Below are 13,840 nucleotides of genomic sequence, written 5' to 3'. Positions count from 1 at the left end.
CAAATTGTAGAAACTGCAGAACGTGCTGTTTTGTTCCTGGTTATCTCCTGCTTCTTTAATGTTTATTTAGATTGAGTTGATTATACAGGTGCGTTGTCAATCCTTAATAATTTGGGAATTTATTGTTTACAGAGAAGCCGTTAAAACTAAATAGTTAACAAAGTGTTCTGTTGCTCCCAAATCAATTAGGTAAGCACTTTTCCCGCAGCTTCTTCTTCTGTGCTAAATGTTAAATCTGAGAAGTTCGGCCACAGAAAGTGCCGGCTACATCAAAATATTTGTTAGTAAAATAAAGTATGCAATTACAAAACTCTGACAAAAGTATTCGAACGAAACATCAAGTTACTTAAAGAGAAAGCCTGTGGATTAATGCGGAGATAGAAAGAGATAAAGAAAGGAGGTGAAAGGACTGCAAGAACAACACGAGCATGAGCAGGTTACAGAAACACACACCAAATTAAACATGTAGATAAACTACTATTCACAAGAAAATTATGAAGTCTCTGATCGCGGCAAAATACGTAGAGCAATAATAGCTAATGTGTATTTGCGGGGGCACGGCCTTGCTTCAAGCATTTTTTTGCGCACAGAAGAGATGCCTGTTAAGACGAAACATTTTTTTGGCTTATTAGCATGCCTTTCAGGCCGACACAAAGGCGCGTATGGCGTTTCTCTAAGCGAATCCCCGTTCCCGCTTTCTTCTCTAACCTCTCCGGCTTTCCGACATTAATGTTCTTTGTCTCTCTTTGCTTCCTCTCCCCAATTTGCTGCTGCGGACTGCTGATGTCTTGCCCAGTACACAACAACTCCGACCACTCGGTACGTGTCACTGGATTCTGGGCCGTGCCACACCGGGCCTGTTTTGCGTAGCGACAACGCACCATGACATAAGTGCTCAAGACTGAACCGCGTAACATTTGCGGCAAGATATACGCCAAACTAATGATGAAATTAAGGATACAGCGCGACAACACACCTTGGAACACTCGCCATGGAGTCATCATCATCATCATCATCACCATCATCATCATCATCATCATCATCAGCCTGGTTACGCCCACTGCAGGGCAAAGGCCTCTCCCATACTTCTCCAACTGTCCCGGTCATGTACTAATTGTGGCCATGTTGTCGCTGCAAACTTCTTAATCTCATCCGCCCATCTAACTTTCCGCCGCCCTCTGCTACGCTTCCCTTCCCTTGGAATCCATTCCGTAACTCTTAATGACCATCGGTTATCTTGCCTCCTCATTACGTGTCCTGCCCATGCACATTTCTTTTTCTTGATTTCAACTAAGATATCATTAACTCGCGCTTGTTCCCTCACCCGATCTGCTCTTTTCTTATCCCTTAACGTTCCGCCTATCATTCTTCCTTCCATACCTCGTTGCTTCGTCCTCAGTTTAAGTAGAACCCTTCTCGTAAGCCTCCAGGTTTCTGCCCCGTAGGTGAGTACTGGTAAGACACAGCTGTTATAAACTTTTCTCTTGAGGGATAATGGCAACCTGCTGTTCATGATCTGAGAATGCCTGCCAAACGCACCCCAGCCCATTCTTATTCTTCTGATTATTTCAGTCTCATGATCGGGATCCGCAGTCACTACTTGTCCTGAGTAGATGTATTCCCTTACCACTTCCAGTGCCTCACTGCATATCGTAAACTGCTGTTTTCTTCCGAGACTGTTAAACATTACTTTAGTTTTCTGCAGATTAATTTTTAGGCCCACCCTTCGGCTTTGCCTTTCCAGGTCCGTGAGCATGCATTGCAGTTGGTCCCCTGAGTTACTAAGCAAGGCAATATCATCAGCGAATCGCAAGTTACGAAGGTATTCTCCATTAACTCTTATCCCCAATTCTTCCCAATCCAGGTCTCTGAATACCTTCTGTAAACACACGGTGAATAGCACTGGAGAGATCGTATCTGCCTGCCTGACGCCTTTCTTTATTGATATTTTGTTGCTTTCTTTATGGAGGACTACTGTGGCTGTGGAGCCGCTATAGATATTTTCAGTATTTTTACATACGGCTCGTCTACACCCTGATTCCGCAATGCCTCCATGACTGCTGAGGTTTCGACTGAATCAAACGCTTTTTCGTAATCAATAAAAGCTATATGCAAGGGTTGGTTATATTCCGCACATTTTTCTATCTCCTGATTGATAGTGTGAATAAAGTCTATTGTTGAGTAGCCGTTACGGAATCCTGCCTGGTCCTTTGGTTGACGGAAGTCTAAGGTGTTCCTGATTCTATTTGCAATTACCTTAGTAAATACTTTGTAGGCAACGGACAGTAAGTTGATCGGTCTTTAATTTTTCAGGTCTTTGGCGTCCCCTTTCTTATGGATTAGGACTATGTTAGCGTTTTTCCAAGATTCCGGTACGCTCGAAGTCATGGGGCATTGCGCCATGGAGTATATTCTACCAGAATAAGGTTGCTATCTGGTAAAAAAAAAGTCTGCTGCGAGACATAAATCCCAGTCTTTGAGGCTAAGCAAACCGAGAATCACCTGCATATATAGTGAAGATTACAGAACAAAACTCGGTGGCAATGACGTCCTGCAGCCCAACACGAGGTGGCAAATTCCGTTGACGGATGCGGCACGGCCGCCATTTTCATGGCGGCGAAATAAAAGATAAAATAAAGAAAGCGCTCGCGCACTTAGATTCAAGCGCACGTCGAAGAATGCCTGGGTGTCAAAATTATTTCGCAGCCTTCCACAACAGCGCACCTAATAGCGTCGGTGTCGCTTTGGGAGGTGAACGACAACGAAGCAATTAAGCAAGCAAGCATCGCTGAAAGCTGTTCTTATAAGCTCAACAAGGGGATTTCGCCGCAGGGTTACATAGACTCGTGACCGAGTACCCTACTTTGAACCGGCTTTTATGCACACGCCTTCGTCTACCACAAGCTAGGCAGCTGTTACCTTCTGTGTGCACACAACATTGTGCCTTCGGCAGTGTGCTGTGCTTATCATTTACTATTCCACAACCTCTGATGCGGTTACGAGAGGTCGCGATCGTAAACTCAGCGGTGGCATTGGCGCCGGCTGGTGCTATCGAATGCCATCGCTTTTTCGAACCGCCCACCAGTCCGCGAGGCAAGACCAAGGGGAAACCGAATCACGGTAATGAGAAGAATGTCCAGAAACTTCCCGGCGCACGGGTGACCTTGAGTGAGCGTAAATAAAACAGGTCGTGGCGCAATGTCTGCGTGTCTAATACGGGGCTTGCAGAGTTGCTTATGATGACGGCTTGAAGGTCGTAAACGGCAACGAGCCGCTCTGTCTTGTGCAAACAAGGAAGAAGGCACACGGTTTTCTTTGATCAGAACCCGTTCGTGAACACTTGGCTGATTACGCGTCCAGGATGCCCTTTCGGGAATATACTCAGATATCGGCAGCGAACAAAAATAATTGAAAAAAAATGGTCTTGCAATTTCTAGGAGCTAATCGCGAAAGTCGACGAAATTTCGCTGTGCACTTGGAAAAGAACTGACGTCGAAATTGCGACGGAGAATAGGACTGCGCTAGTGTTGCGGTGAGACATCGAGGAATTGGGGCTTCAGGGCTAAATTACACGATGGAATGCAGGGCCGCCCGCGCTCATACTTAACGGGCTCCTAGTTCATGAACAAATATGCATTATCACGACACTGTCGACCGCGGCACCGACCTGTGACAACGACCTTCCGTAACACTGAATTATATAGGAGGTCCGAGTGTTGTACCGAAATGTACAAGGCACTTTATTGCGAGCCGTTTAAGTCGAACAATTTAAATTACCCCGGGGAAGTCAACCGATAATGCAGTCTCCAATGAAATAACGTTTTTTTTTTTTTGCACACGCAAAAACGCATGCCAGTGCTTTCTTTTTTTTTTCTGTCAAAGAGCGAAAAGTGGGGTAACAGCACTTTAGCATATGAGAATTTCATCTACGCTTTGATACTACCGTCCTGCTTTAGGAGCTTTTATGGCGTGCATAAACACTGCTATTTCGTCTTTTTACCTAAGGCGCCGTTTTCTGCAGAGCGCTGTATACAACGTACGGCATTTCTCTGTCATGGTCTGCTGTTGTAGCTTAGTGGTTGCGGTGTTCGGCTGCTACGCTCCTTCTCGAGGATTTCATCCCTGTCATGTCGGCCGCATTTAAACGGAATCCAAATGAAGCGAACAAAAAGAAAAAAAGAAGCACGTTCATGCGCTGATTGGATATCATGTGGCACGCGCTGTAGTTTCCAGATGAGTTTTAAAAACCTGCGACTCTTTAACACGCACCTAACACACTATATTCAAATGCGCACTTAGGAATCGCAGGTCACACTTAGGAATTCGGAGAGCAGGACGCGCCGCGCGGTACGCGTGCCGCAAGATACCCTATCTGCGCATGTCCTTAAGCACATTGCTCGATAGCAGACGAAAAAAGAGGGATCCGTAATAGGCGTAGAAGTTTGCAGGGACGACATGGCCACAATTTGTGCATGACCGGGGTAGTTGGAGAAGTATGGGAGAGGCCTTAACCTAACCAGGCTGATGATGACGATGATGATGATGACGATGACGATGATGACGATGATGATGACATTAGGCGCAGTTGAATCGAGGCCTCCCACCAGGAGTTCACTCTTAAATTTTAGGCCAGTAACACGCAGCTACACGGGAAGAAAGAGGCGTCTCCAGTTATGTTCACTATCTCTGGCCGAGGGAGCTTCTCCGATGCGATAAAAAGCCGTATCTTAGCCATCAGAAGGTTTAGAGATGAATATTAGCTAGGCACAACACCGGCGTTACACACCGGAGTTAGTTAAACACCGGCGTTAGTTAAAACACCGGCGTTAGTTAAAACTACATATAGCCTACATATAGCCGCCGACATGCAGGCGTTGAAACGAATTGTTGATGAATGAACCTGCAAGAGAAACAACGCCTATGATGTAGATTATAGTGGAGGCCTCCGGATTAAGTTTAACGACCTACTGGGCTCCTTAACGCACACCCAGCGCTCAATACACGTGATAAAGGCAACACACGCAATGCACGATCGTTATCCCATCCTGTCCACATCGCCATCCGTTCAATCGGACTCGCAACCTTCCTTCTGCTTGACCAGCAGCAGAACCCCATCCCCATTTAACCCCTGTGGCGGGTACGCAGGTGATCGTGCCTATTGGTATCGAGAAAGCGTGCGCGTTTATTGCAGGGCAACTCAAGGTGTCCCACGTAACTCGAGCGAAACATTACAAACATGTATTTTTAATGCCACGTATCTGGACACAACCGACGTAACGCTGTTTGCCGTTGCTTGGAGATATTCACATTTCTTGTTCATTCCACCTAATTATATATTTAGTATTACTAATTAGACAACTTCTCAAATTCTATAGTTAGATGAAATGCGTCAATGAGAACATTGCAGAGGTATATGAGAAACTCCCGATACCGCTTTCTGTTGCTAAATACGTGTTACTTAAAAGTGTTTTTCCGAGCGTCAAAGAAGTATGCAAATACACGCAACACTGCCGTGCGACTGGCCGCTCGAGGCACGTTGGAGTTAACGGAGTTCATCTATCTGGTATCTCTATAAGAAAGACGGAAACGTAGAACCGCTGGCTCCCCGTAGCGTCTGCAACTTGTCCCAACCTACTGATGTCGTAAACATTGACATAGCTCGAGAAATGTCTACTAATCACAAAGAAGTCCTTGAGGATTTCAGCATTTGAGAGCCTTGCGTCTAGCGCTAAGCTTCTGGCAACTTTCTTTTTTTCTGTTGCCGCACGTCAGAGTCCATTACGAACCACCACAAAAAAAAAATTGTCTTTTCCTTTACAAATACGCTTCTTAACTTCACTGACACATGCACAAAATTTGTGCACAGGCTACGCGGGAGATTCTCGTAACTTTTCGTTGGATTGGGCTTTCCGAGTGCTTATGAGATCACCGTTACGAAGCTGGTCGCAATATTCTTTAACAGGGATAAGCGGGCTAGTTGGTGGTCGTTATTGGAATGCATCATGTAACCGCACAAAAACAAGGCACAAAGAAGGAACGCACACCTTCTTTCCGCGCCGCGCCTGCCTTGTGTGTTCCTTCTTTGTCCCTTGTTTTTGTGCGGTTACATAATGCATTCGCAATATTCTGCTGGCGTATATAATCTACGAACTGCACAGACCTAGCGATGCATCGTAGCAGCCCTGCACTATCGTCATTATTGCAAAAGCGTGTATCGATATATAGGTCACGTCTCTTGACCTCCACGTCACGTCTCTTGACATCCACGTCACATTTGCAAGACAAAAAAAAAACATACCGGGGTTTCCCGAGCGAGAACCAAGACTTAATGATGAAACATGCCTTAGTAATTTGACCACTAGGCGTTCTCTGACACACACCTAAATTTAATAGACGAGCGCTTCTTGAATTGTGCCCGCACCGAAATGTGGCGGCCGCGCACTGCCGGATTCGAACCCGCTACCTCGTGCGCAGCAGCACGGCGCCATATCCACTGAAATACAGCGAGAGGTCATATATGATACAGCTAACACAATTTTTTTATTGAGGAACGGAGACGCCGGGCTAATTGCATGATTCTGCTGTTTCATATATATAGTTGATAGTTGTGCTATAGCGTAAAAATGGCATTTGACGTGGTCGTGAAGCAACAAAAATTAAATGGAAGGAATTGAAGCAACAATATTATCTTGGATTATTCATCCGGCGTGAACAATTGTTGTTTATGTATGTAGCCTTCGTGCAAGTGCAGTTTGATATTTGTGTGCCGAACCGCCCTTTTCTTACTTCGCCTTAAGTGTAAAATACATGAACTTGAAAGGAGTACATATCAAAAGGAAGATTAAAGGCAAACAAAGAGGATAGTACAAGTTAATGACTTTTCCTTCTCGAAGAACTATGTGTGGAAAGAAAAGTGGAGTCCAACGTTCGACGTAGGCTGAGTGGGCGGAGAGGAGGTGCATCCGACCGGTCAGGGAGACAGCCATTTGCGCAAGCGGTTGTGAGGGCACCATGAGGAAAGAAGCCCCGAACGATATATTGAATCACCTTACACTCCAAAGCGCACTTGCGTCGAAATATGAGCGCGAGGAGAATGCTGGCATGCGGAGAGAAATGAAGAGGGAGGCGAAGGGGGGGGAGGATTACAGAGAATGTGGAAGGCTATCCTCCGTGTTTAGATGCAGCATGAATACTCTCTCCATCGCTCTCTCGAATATCTATCTGCCTGTTATATGTGTATCGCACGTGGAGGTCTGACGCTGGCAGTCGACCATGGCGCATTGAAACATCTCGTCCTGCCTATCGGTCTGCGCTGGAGCCGACCTTCAATTGCTGCGGATCGGGTTGACAAGCGGTTCATTTTTCTTTACCCTGTGCCGCGAGGATCTATCCCGATATCTTGTTTCTGCCGACGGTCTCTTCTACTCGGCGGGAGAGAACAAAATAGTGTCGGTCTTCGTCGTATTCGTTCCGCGACATCTAAGCTTCCGTTCACTCCTGAGAGAATTGGCGGATTTGCATGGCGCGTTTCTGCGTCCACGTTTGGTGAATTCTCTGAAAACGCCTCGCTGCCGGCGCTCTCTACGCTTCGTTAGCTGCGCGCGTTGCGAGTTCTGGTTCTTCTTCCCTGAGCGAAAGCGAAGCCCTTCAATGCGCACCGAAAAAGCGCGACAGCGATTGATTGACACGCCCGAGTTTCCTGCAAGACACGTTACGCTGAAGCAGAGACAACGACTGATAATCGTATAGCGAGTCTCCTCAGCGGATACGAAGGCCGACGCGTCGTGAGTGACCCAGATCGCCGGTGTGAGATTGTAATAAGGCCATCGCCTATCCGTTATCTTCACAACAGACGCATAGGCGATAGGTGATAGCAGAGGCCTTTTGAATATGAGGCTCACAGTTTTGGTGCTGTGCGTGCTACTATGCATCGCGCTTCAACGCGCGCGAGCGCAGGAAAACGTGACAGGTGCCTCCGGCGAAGATGACGGTCCGACGGCAATGGAGAGCGCGGACGAGGAATTGGACTACATGCAACTCTTGCGGAACACTGTGGCTGGTGGCTTCGCCAACATGCCGGTGGCCCTGCGGAGGAGGCTCCTGAGCGCTGACGTCACGCCCGAGTGCAACGTGGGTCTGCTGCGTTTCATGCGAGCCATGCAGAATCTGGAGCCATGGGCGCTGAGACGTAAGTAGAGAAGGCCGTATTCCATGCTTTATCGAATAGAACGTTGTAAAGTCTGCAAAAACTTGGAGTTAACTAAAACGGCGTGATACAAACATAATGGCCATGCACTGGGCGATGTTGCGGGAAATGAGAGGGATGACGTTAAGGAGATTGGAAAAAAGCGTTGAGGATTGGACGGCAAAGGGTGTGACCGATATTTTTGTTAAGATTAAGAGGAAGAATGTAGTTGGGCGGGCCAGATAATTGACGATGCCGATAACCAATGGTCGACGAGAACAAGGAAGCGATGTCCAGGATGGTAGAAAACTGGGTGGTTTGATGAAGTTAGAAATTTTTCGGGCATTAGAAGGCGTCAGTTGGCGCACGACAGACAGACAGACAGACAAAGAACTTTTATTTTGGTCCTGAGAAGACGATGAGTGTCCCCGTTAGGGGGCAGCGTCTGCGGGCCGCACCCACGACGGAGCCGGGAGGTTGAGACTCTCGGCGATATCGCGGGCTCTCTGGACAGCCCTGAGTTGCTCTTCCTTCGCGGAGCTGGTGACGAGCCGGAGCCAGTCTTCCTCCGAAGAGGGAGACCCTGAGCCCCCGCACAAGTCGAGGCACTGCCAGAGCATGTGCTTAAGAGTGCATCTGGGATGTCCACAGCGCGGACAGCCCGGGTTGATGCCGCCTAGGAATTTTGAACAAATAAATGGAGACGGATACGTCTCCGTCTGCAGCATTCGCAGGGTGATTGCCTGTGGTCTGTTTAGGTGTGGGTGTGGAAGTGGAAACTTCCGACGCCCTAGTTGATAGTGCTTGCAGACCTCGTTAAAAGTAAGGAGAGGGTCCCTGTGCCATTGCCATCCCCCAGCCTCCGATTGCCCACTTCCTGCGCGGCGGGTGAGATCTCGCGCCTGGGAGTGAGCAAGTTCATTGGCGTTGGGGACGGCTTCATGAGCATCGCTGCCCATGTGACCGGGGAACCAGATTACGTGCTTTTTGCCTGTCCAAGATGCTGCAGAGAGAACGCGAGCGGCTTCCTTGCATACCGAGCCTTTCATGAATGCTCTAACGGCAGCTCGCGAGTCTGTGAAGATAGTGGAACGGTTCGTGGAGGCCATGGCGATGGCTACAGCCACCTGTTCGGCTTTGTCGGCGTTCACATTTTGATGCGTAAGCGACGTCAGCAGCTCCCCCCGCAGTGATGTAGCCACCGAAACAAAATGATTGGAAGCAGCGTATTGCGCAGCGTCGACGAAGGCGACGTTGTCCTCAATCTTAGCCGCTAGGCTAAGAAGGGCCCTGGCCCTCGCTTTACGTCTGCCGTAATTGTGCTGAGGGTGCATATTTCTAGGTATCTGGGATACTGAATACATTTCTCTGACTTTGACGGGGAGCGCGCACTCCCTCTGTTTGGTGATGCACGAACCTTGACCGATATGCGCTAGTAGCTGTCTGCCGGCTTCCGTGGAAGCGAGTCTTGCAACTTGTGCCATCTGTTGCGCCTCGACTATCTCTTCAAAGGTGTTGTGGACACCTAGCTCCAACAGCCTTTCGGTACTGGTGCTCTGTGGGAGACCTAGTGCCTTTTTTATGCTCTTGCGAATGATTGTTTCTACCCTAGCCGCGTCCCTTCGGCTCCATTTGTGGGCCAGGGCTATATAGTTAATGTGGCTGATTAGGAAGGCGTGGAAGAGTCGCCTAAGATTATCCTCCGATAGCCCCCCTTTTTTGTTGGCCACCCTCGTGATTAACTTTGTCATGGAATCAGCTTTGGTAGCGATGCGCTCTAAGGTGTAGTCATTACTGCCGTCCTCCTCCAGGAACATGCCCAGGATTCTGATTCTGTGTACTACCGGAATGACGGATCCGGTCTCGGTGGTGATAGAGATATTGGGAGGTGTCCCTTTCTTTGCACCGATTGTGGGTCGGTATAGTAGCAGTTCCGATTTCTTGGCCGACAGGCAGAGTCCTGCCTTCGCAAGAAACTCCTGAACGACTGTGATCGCTCTTTGTAATTTTTCTTCGATGTACCCGTCGCTACCTCCCTCGCACCAGACTGTGATGTCGTCGGCGTAGAAGGCGTGACCGACACCCTCAATCTCGGCCAGCTTTTGGGAAAGAGCTCTCATGGATAAGTTAAATAAAAACGGGGAGAGGACTGCCCCTTGCGGAGTGCCTCTGGGTCCGAGATCGAATGTTCTCGAGCCCAGAGCTCCTAGGCGAATAGTGGCTTTTCTATCCTTTAGGAAGGAGCTGATGTACTTGTAGAATTTTTCTCCTAGACCTGCTTCTTTAATCGATTCGAGTATGTGAGAGTGTGTTACCTTGTCGAAGGCCTTTTCTAGGTCCAGTGCCAGGACGGCTCTGGTGTCTCTGGAGGCCTTGTCAATAATCTTGTGTTTTAGAAGCAGCATTACGTCCTGTGTGGACATGGATGGTCTGAATCCAATTTGATTAAACGGAAATAGATTCCTTTCCTCTGTGAATTTAGTGGCCCTATTGAGAATGACGTGCTCGGCGACCTTTCCCACACAGGAAGTGAGTGAAATCGGCCGGAGCGAGCCAAGCTCTAAGGGTTTCCCTGGCTTCGGGATGAGGATTACGGTCGCGTTACGCCACTCCAGTGGTACCTCGCCTGTCTCCCAAACCTCATTGATTTTATTTGTGAGGAGCTCGATGGCCCCATCATCCAAATTCTTTAAGAGTTTATTTGTGATCCCATCGGGACCCGGTGCTGATCTGCAATTGAGTTCGTATAATACCTCTCTCACCTCCGCGTACGTGAAGGGGGAGCCCAGAGGGTCCGTTTCGTTCTCGTGCGTCGCAGAGAGGTAGTCATTGTTTGAGCCGGGTTCGATACAGAGGTACCTCGAGGCCAACTCGTCTGTAATTTGTTTCTCGGTCATGCCAGAGTTCTTTAAGTTGTGGATGAGCCTATCAATAGTGAGCCTCTGATTGGCTTTGGATTGTTTGTCCCCAAGCAGATGCTTGAGGATGTTCCATTTTGCTCCGCTCCTCATTTGCCCGTCGACGGCGTTGCATACTTCGTCCCATTGTTGCCGAGCGAGGGTTTGGCTATGTTCATCTATTTGCTTATTAAGTTCTGCAATCTTTTTGCGTAGGCGTCTATTTAACTTTTGTGTTTTCCATTGTGCCTGTAGCGCGTTTTTGGCTTCTAGCAGGTGTGCTAATCTACTGTCCATGCGCTCTACCTCTTTGTCCGTCTCTATTTCCTTTGTGGAAGCAGCAACGTCTTCTCGGAGGCGGGCGAATAATTCCTCTAACGAGCTGTATTTAGTCTCGTCCTTCTTTCTGATAGCTCTAAAGAGGTCCCAATCCGTTACTCTGAATTTTCTGAGAGGCGGTGTTGACACTCTTATCGCGAGGCTGCTGATGTAGTGATCACTGCTGAGGTTCTCTTGTAAATTGGTCCATACCGGTTCCTCCACATTCCTAACCATGGTCAGGTCTGGCGTGGTATCCCTGCTGACTGAGTTGCCAATTCTGGTGGGGTATTTTGGATCGGTGACCAAGGTGAGACCGCAGGCTGCTATCTGTGCCGCGAGGGCCTTGCCCTTGGCCGTATCTTTGATGTAACCCCAATCTTGGTGTTGTGCGTTAAAGTCCCCTGCTATGATAAGCGGATGATCGCCTGCAATTTGACATGCCTTCTGGAAGAGAGCGTTAAACGTCTCCCTTCTGTCGGCTGGCGAGCTGTACACGTTCAGAATGAAAACGGATTGGTTGAGTTTAGCGTTTTGGATGAGCTCGATCATGATGTGTTCGACTTTTAAGTTCGGCCTAACGTCGTGACGTAAATAGGCGAGACTCTTTGAGACGAGTGTCGCTATCCCTCTTTTGCCCTCCGAAAAGTGCGCTTCTGCATGGTAGTCGTGAAGAGCGATCACATCGGTGAGTGTTTCCTGGAGGAGGATTACTGACGGCCTTTCGCTAGCAGAGCTAAGTAGTTGTTGCAAGACTGCCTTCCTTTTGCGGAAGCTGGCGCAATTCCATTGCCAGATAACTAGATTGCTTGAGTTAGCCATTTTACTTACGTAGTGGGGGCGTACCGAGCAGCGCAAGCTGTCTGTCGGATTCTAAAATTTCGATCCTCGCTGTGTGCTCGTTCAGTTGGAGCTTGATGGGGCTAATTTCGGCAACTATGTTCGATCTTAGCTGGTCAAGCAGTTGCTTAATCCCCGAGACGTTAAGCGTCTCCTCGTCCATGGGCTCGGGGCTCGCCCTGCGTTTAGCGCCTCTGTTAAGAGAGGCGGCAGCTTGGCCGCCGATCGCGCGTTCTCTCTGCTGCATTTCCTGCAATAATGACTTAATTTCAGATAGTTCCTTTTTAAGAGACGCATTTTCGCGCTCGAGTGATTGAATTTTGCCTAGCGTTTGCTCTTGGAGTTGCCCTTGTTGTACGGGAGCACGGGTCTCACCTGTTTTGGCTGCCTTGTCCGCCCAGGTGGGTTGTGAGTTGATCCGGACCCGGGATCTGCTCCTGGATCTCGATCTAGAACGTTCCGCGGTGGCGTTCTTGGGAGCGTTCGTAGCTGGCGTCGTGGCTGGAGCTGGGGTTCCTCGACCCCCAGCGTTGCTCATTGCGTTGTTCTTCTTGTTGCCGCGTTTCCTTCCTCTTCTGCGTCGTCTCCTCACGACATAAGGAACTTGATACCTGTTTTTGCAAGTTCGGTCGCCGGTGAGGTGAGCGTCTCCGCAAAGCGCGCACTTGGGTAGCACACATTCGTGTCCGTTTGTGGTTTGCAAAGTTCCGCACTTTTCACACACTTTTTCGGTCGGTCTGGGGCAAACGTCGTGCCTGTGACCGACTCGTCCGCAGTTGCGGCAAGTGTCTATTTGCCTCTTGTACAGCGTGCAGCGCACCATGTTGGGGCCGCAGCGGACATAGTTGGGCACTTTCATGCCGTTGAACAGTATGATCACGGTAGTCGACTCTTTTATGCGCCTGACTCCGAGCACCATCGGGTTTCTGGGTGTGACAAAAAGGCTTTGCAGTGCAGCTTCGGGCAGATCGGCATCGACGCCTCTGACCACGCCTCTGCAGGTATTACCCGGAGGCGTAATGTATGCCGCGATAGGGTGCCGTTTATCCGCCAAGATAATCTCCCGGACTTGGGAGTATGCACTGGCGTTCAATTCGGAGGGTGTGCTTATAACAAAGATATTCTGCATTGCATTCGCACACACGATATCCTCCTCGGCTGCCACCGGGGGCAGCTTGGCCGCCATTAAAATGGCGTTCGTGACTTTGATCTGACTGCATTTTCGCACGTCCAGCCCTCCCCCCGGGCGGACGACAACTCGAAAGTGGGATTTAGGCAGGCGCGGTAGCCTGGAGGCTGCGGCAACCTTTCTTAGCTGGCTGGCTTGTTTGGCGCCAACGCGGGCGCCTTTTTGCTTTGCCTTGCGCGTCTCGTTCTCGACGCAGGTTTTGTCCGCGTTCCGCTTCCTGTGAGCGGTAATCCAGCCGTTGGACTCGGCGTCTTCTTTGGAGATTTGCTCTCCCTCTACCATTGCCTCGTAAGGCATGGCGGAATGTTCTGGAACGCTCTTTGGCGTCGGCTAAGCGAGCGGCCGCGCCTTCCCGCGCTACGGCGGAGCCGATGTCGTGCTAAGCCAAAATAGGCTTAACCCTTGGTGTCG

General features: G+C 49.2%; 1 protein-coding gene across 1 annotated transcript in view; it reads left to right on the top strand.

Annotated features, from left to right (window-relative positions):
- The first annotated feature begins 7,216 nt into the window (after positions 1-7,216).
- The window catches only part of LOC142576128 (nose resistant to fluoxetine protein 6-like), a 50,836-nt gene continuing 44,212 nt past the window's right edge, over positions 7,217-13,840 (top strand). The window contains exon 1 of the mRNA XM_075686088.1: positions 7,217-8,188. Coding sequence (XP_075542203.1) covers positions 7,891-8,188 — 298 coding nt within the window. The 5' untranslated portion in view covers positions 7,217-7,890. The remainder of the gene's footprint in view (positions 8,189-13,840) is intronic.

The sequence above is a fragment of the Dermacentor variabilis genome, chromosome 3 (genome assembly GCF_050947875.1).
Source record: "Dermacentor variabilis isolate Ectoservices chromosome 3, ASM5094787v1, whole genome shotgun sequence".
Classification (NCBI taxonomy): domain Eukaryota; kingdom Metazoa; phylum Arthropoda; class Arachnida; order Ixodida; family Ixodidae; genus Dermacentor; species Dermacentor variabilis.
This window is presented reverse-complemented; position numbering and strand designations above follow the sequence as displayed.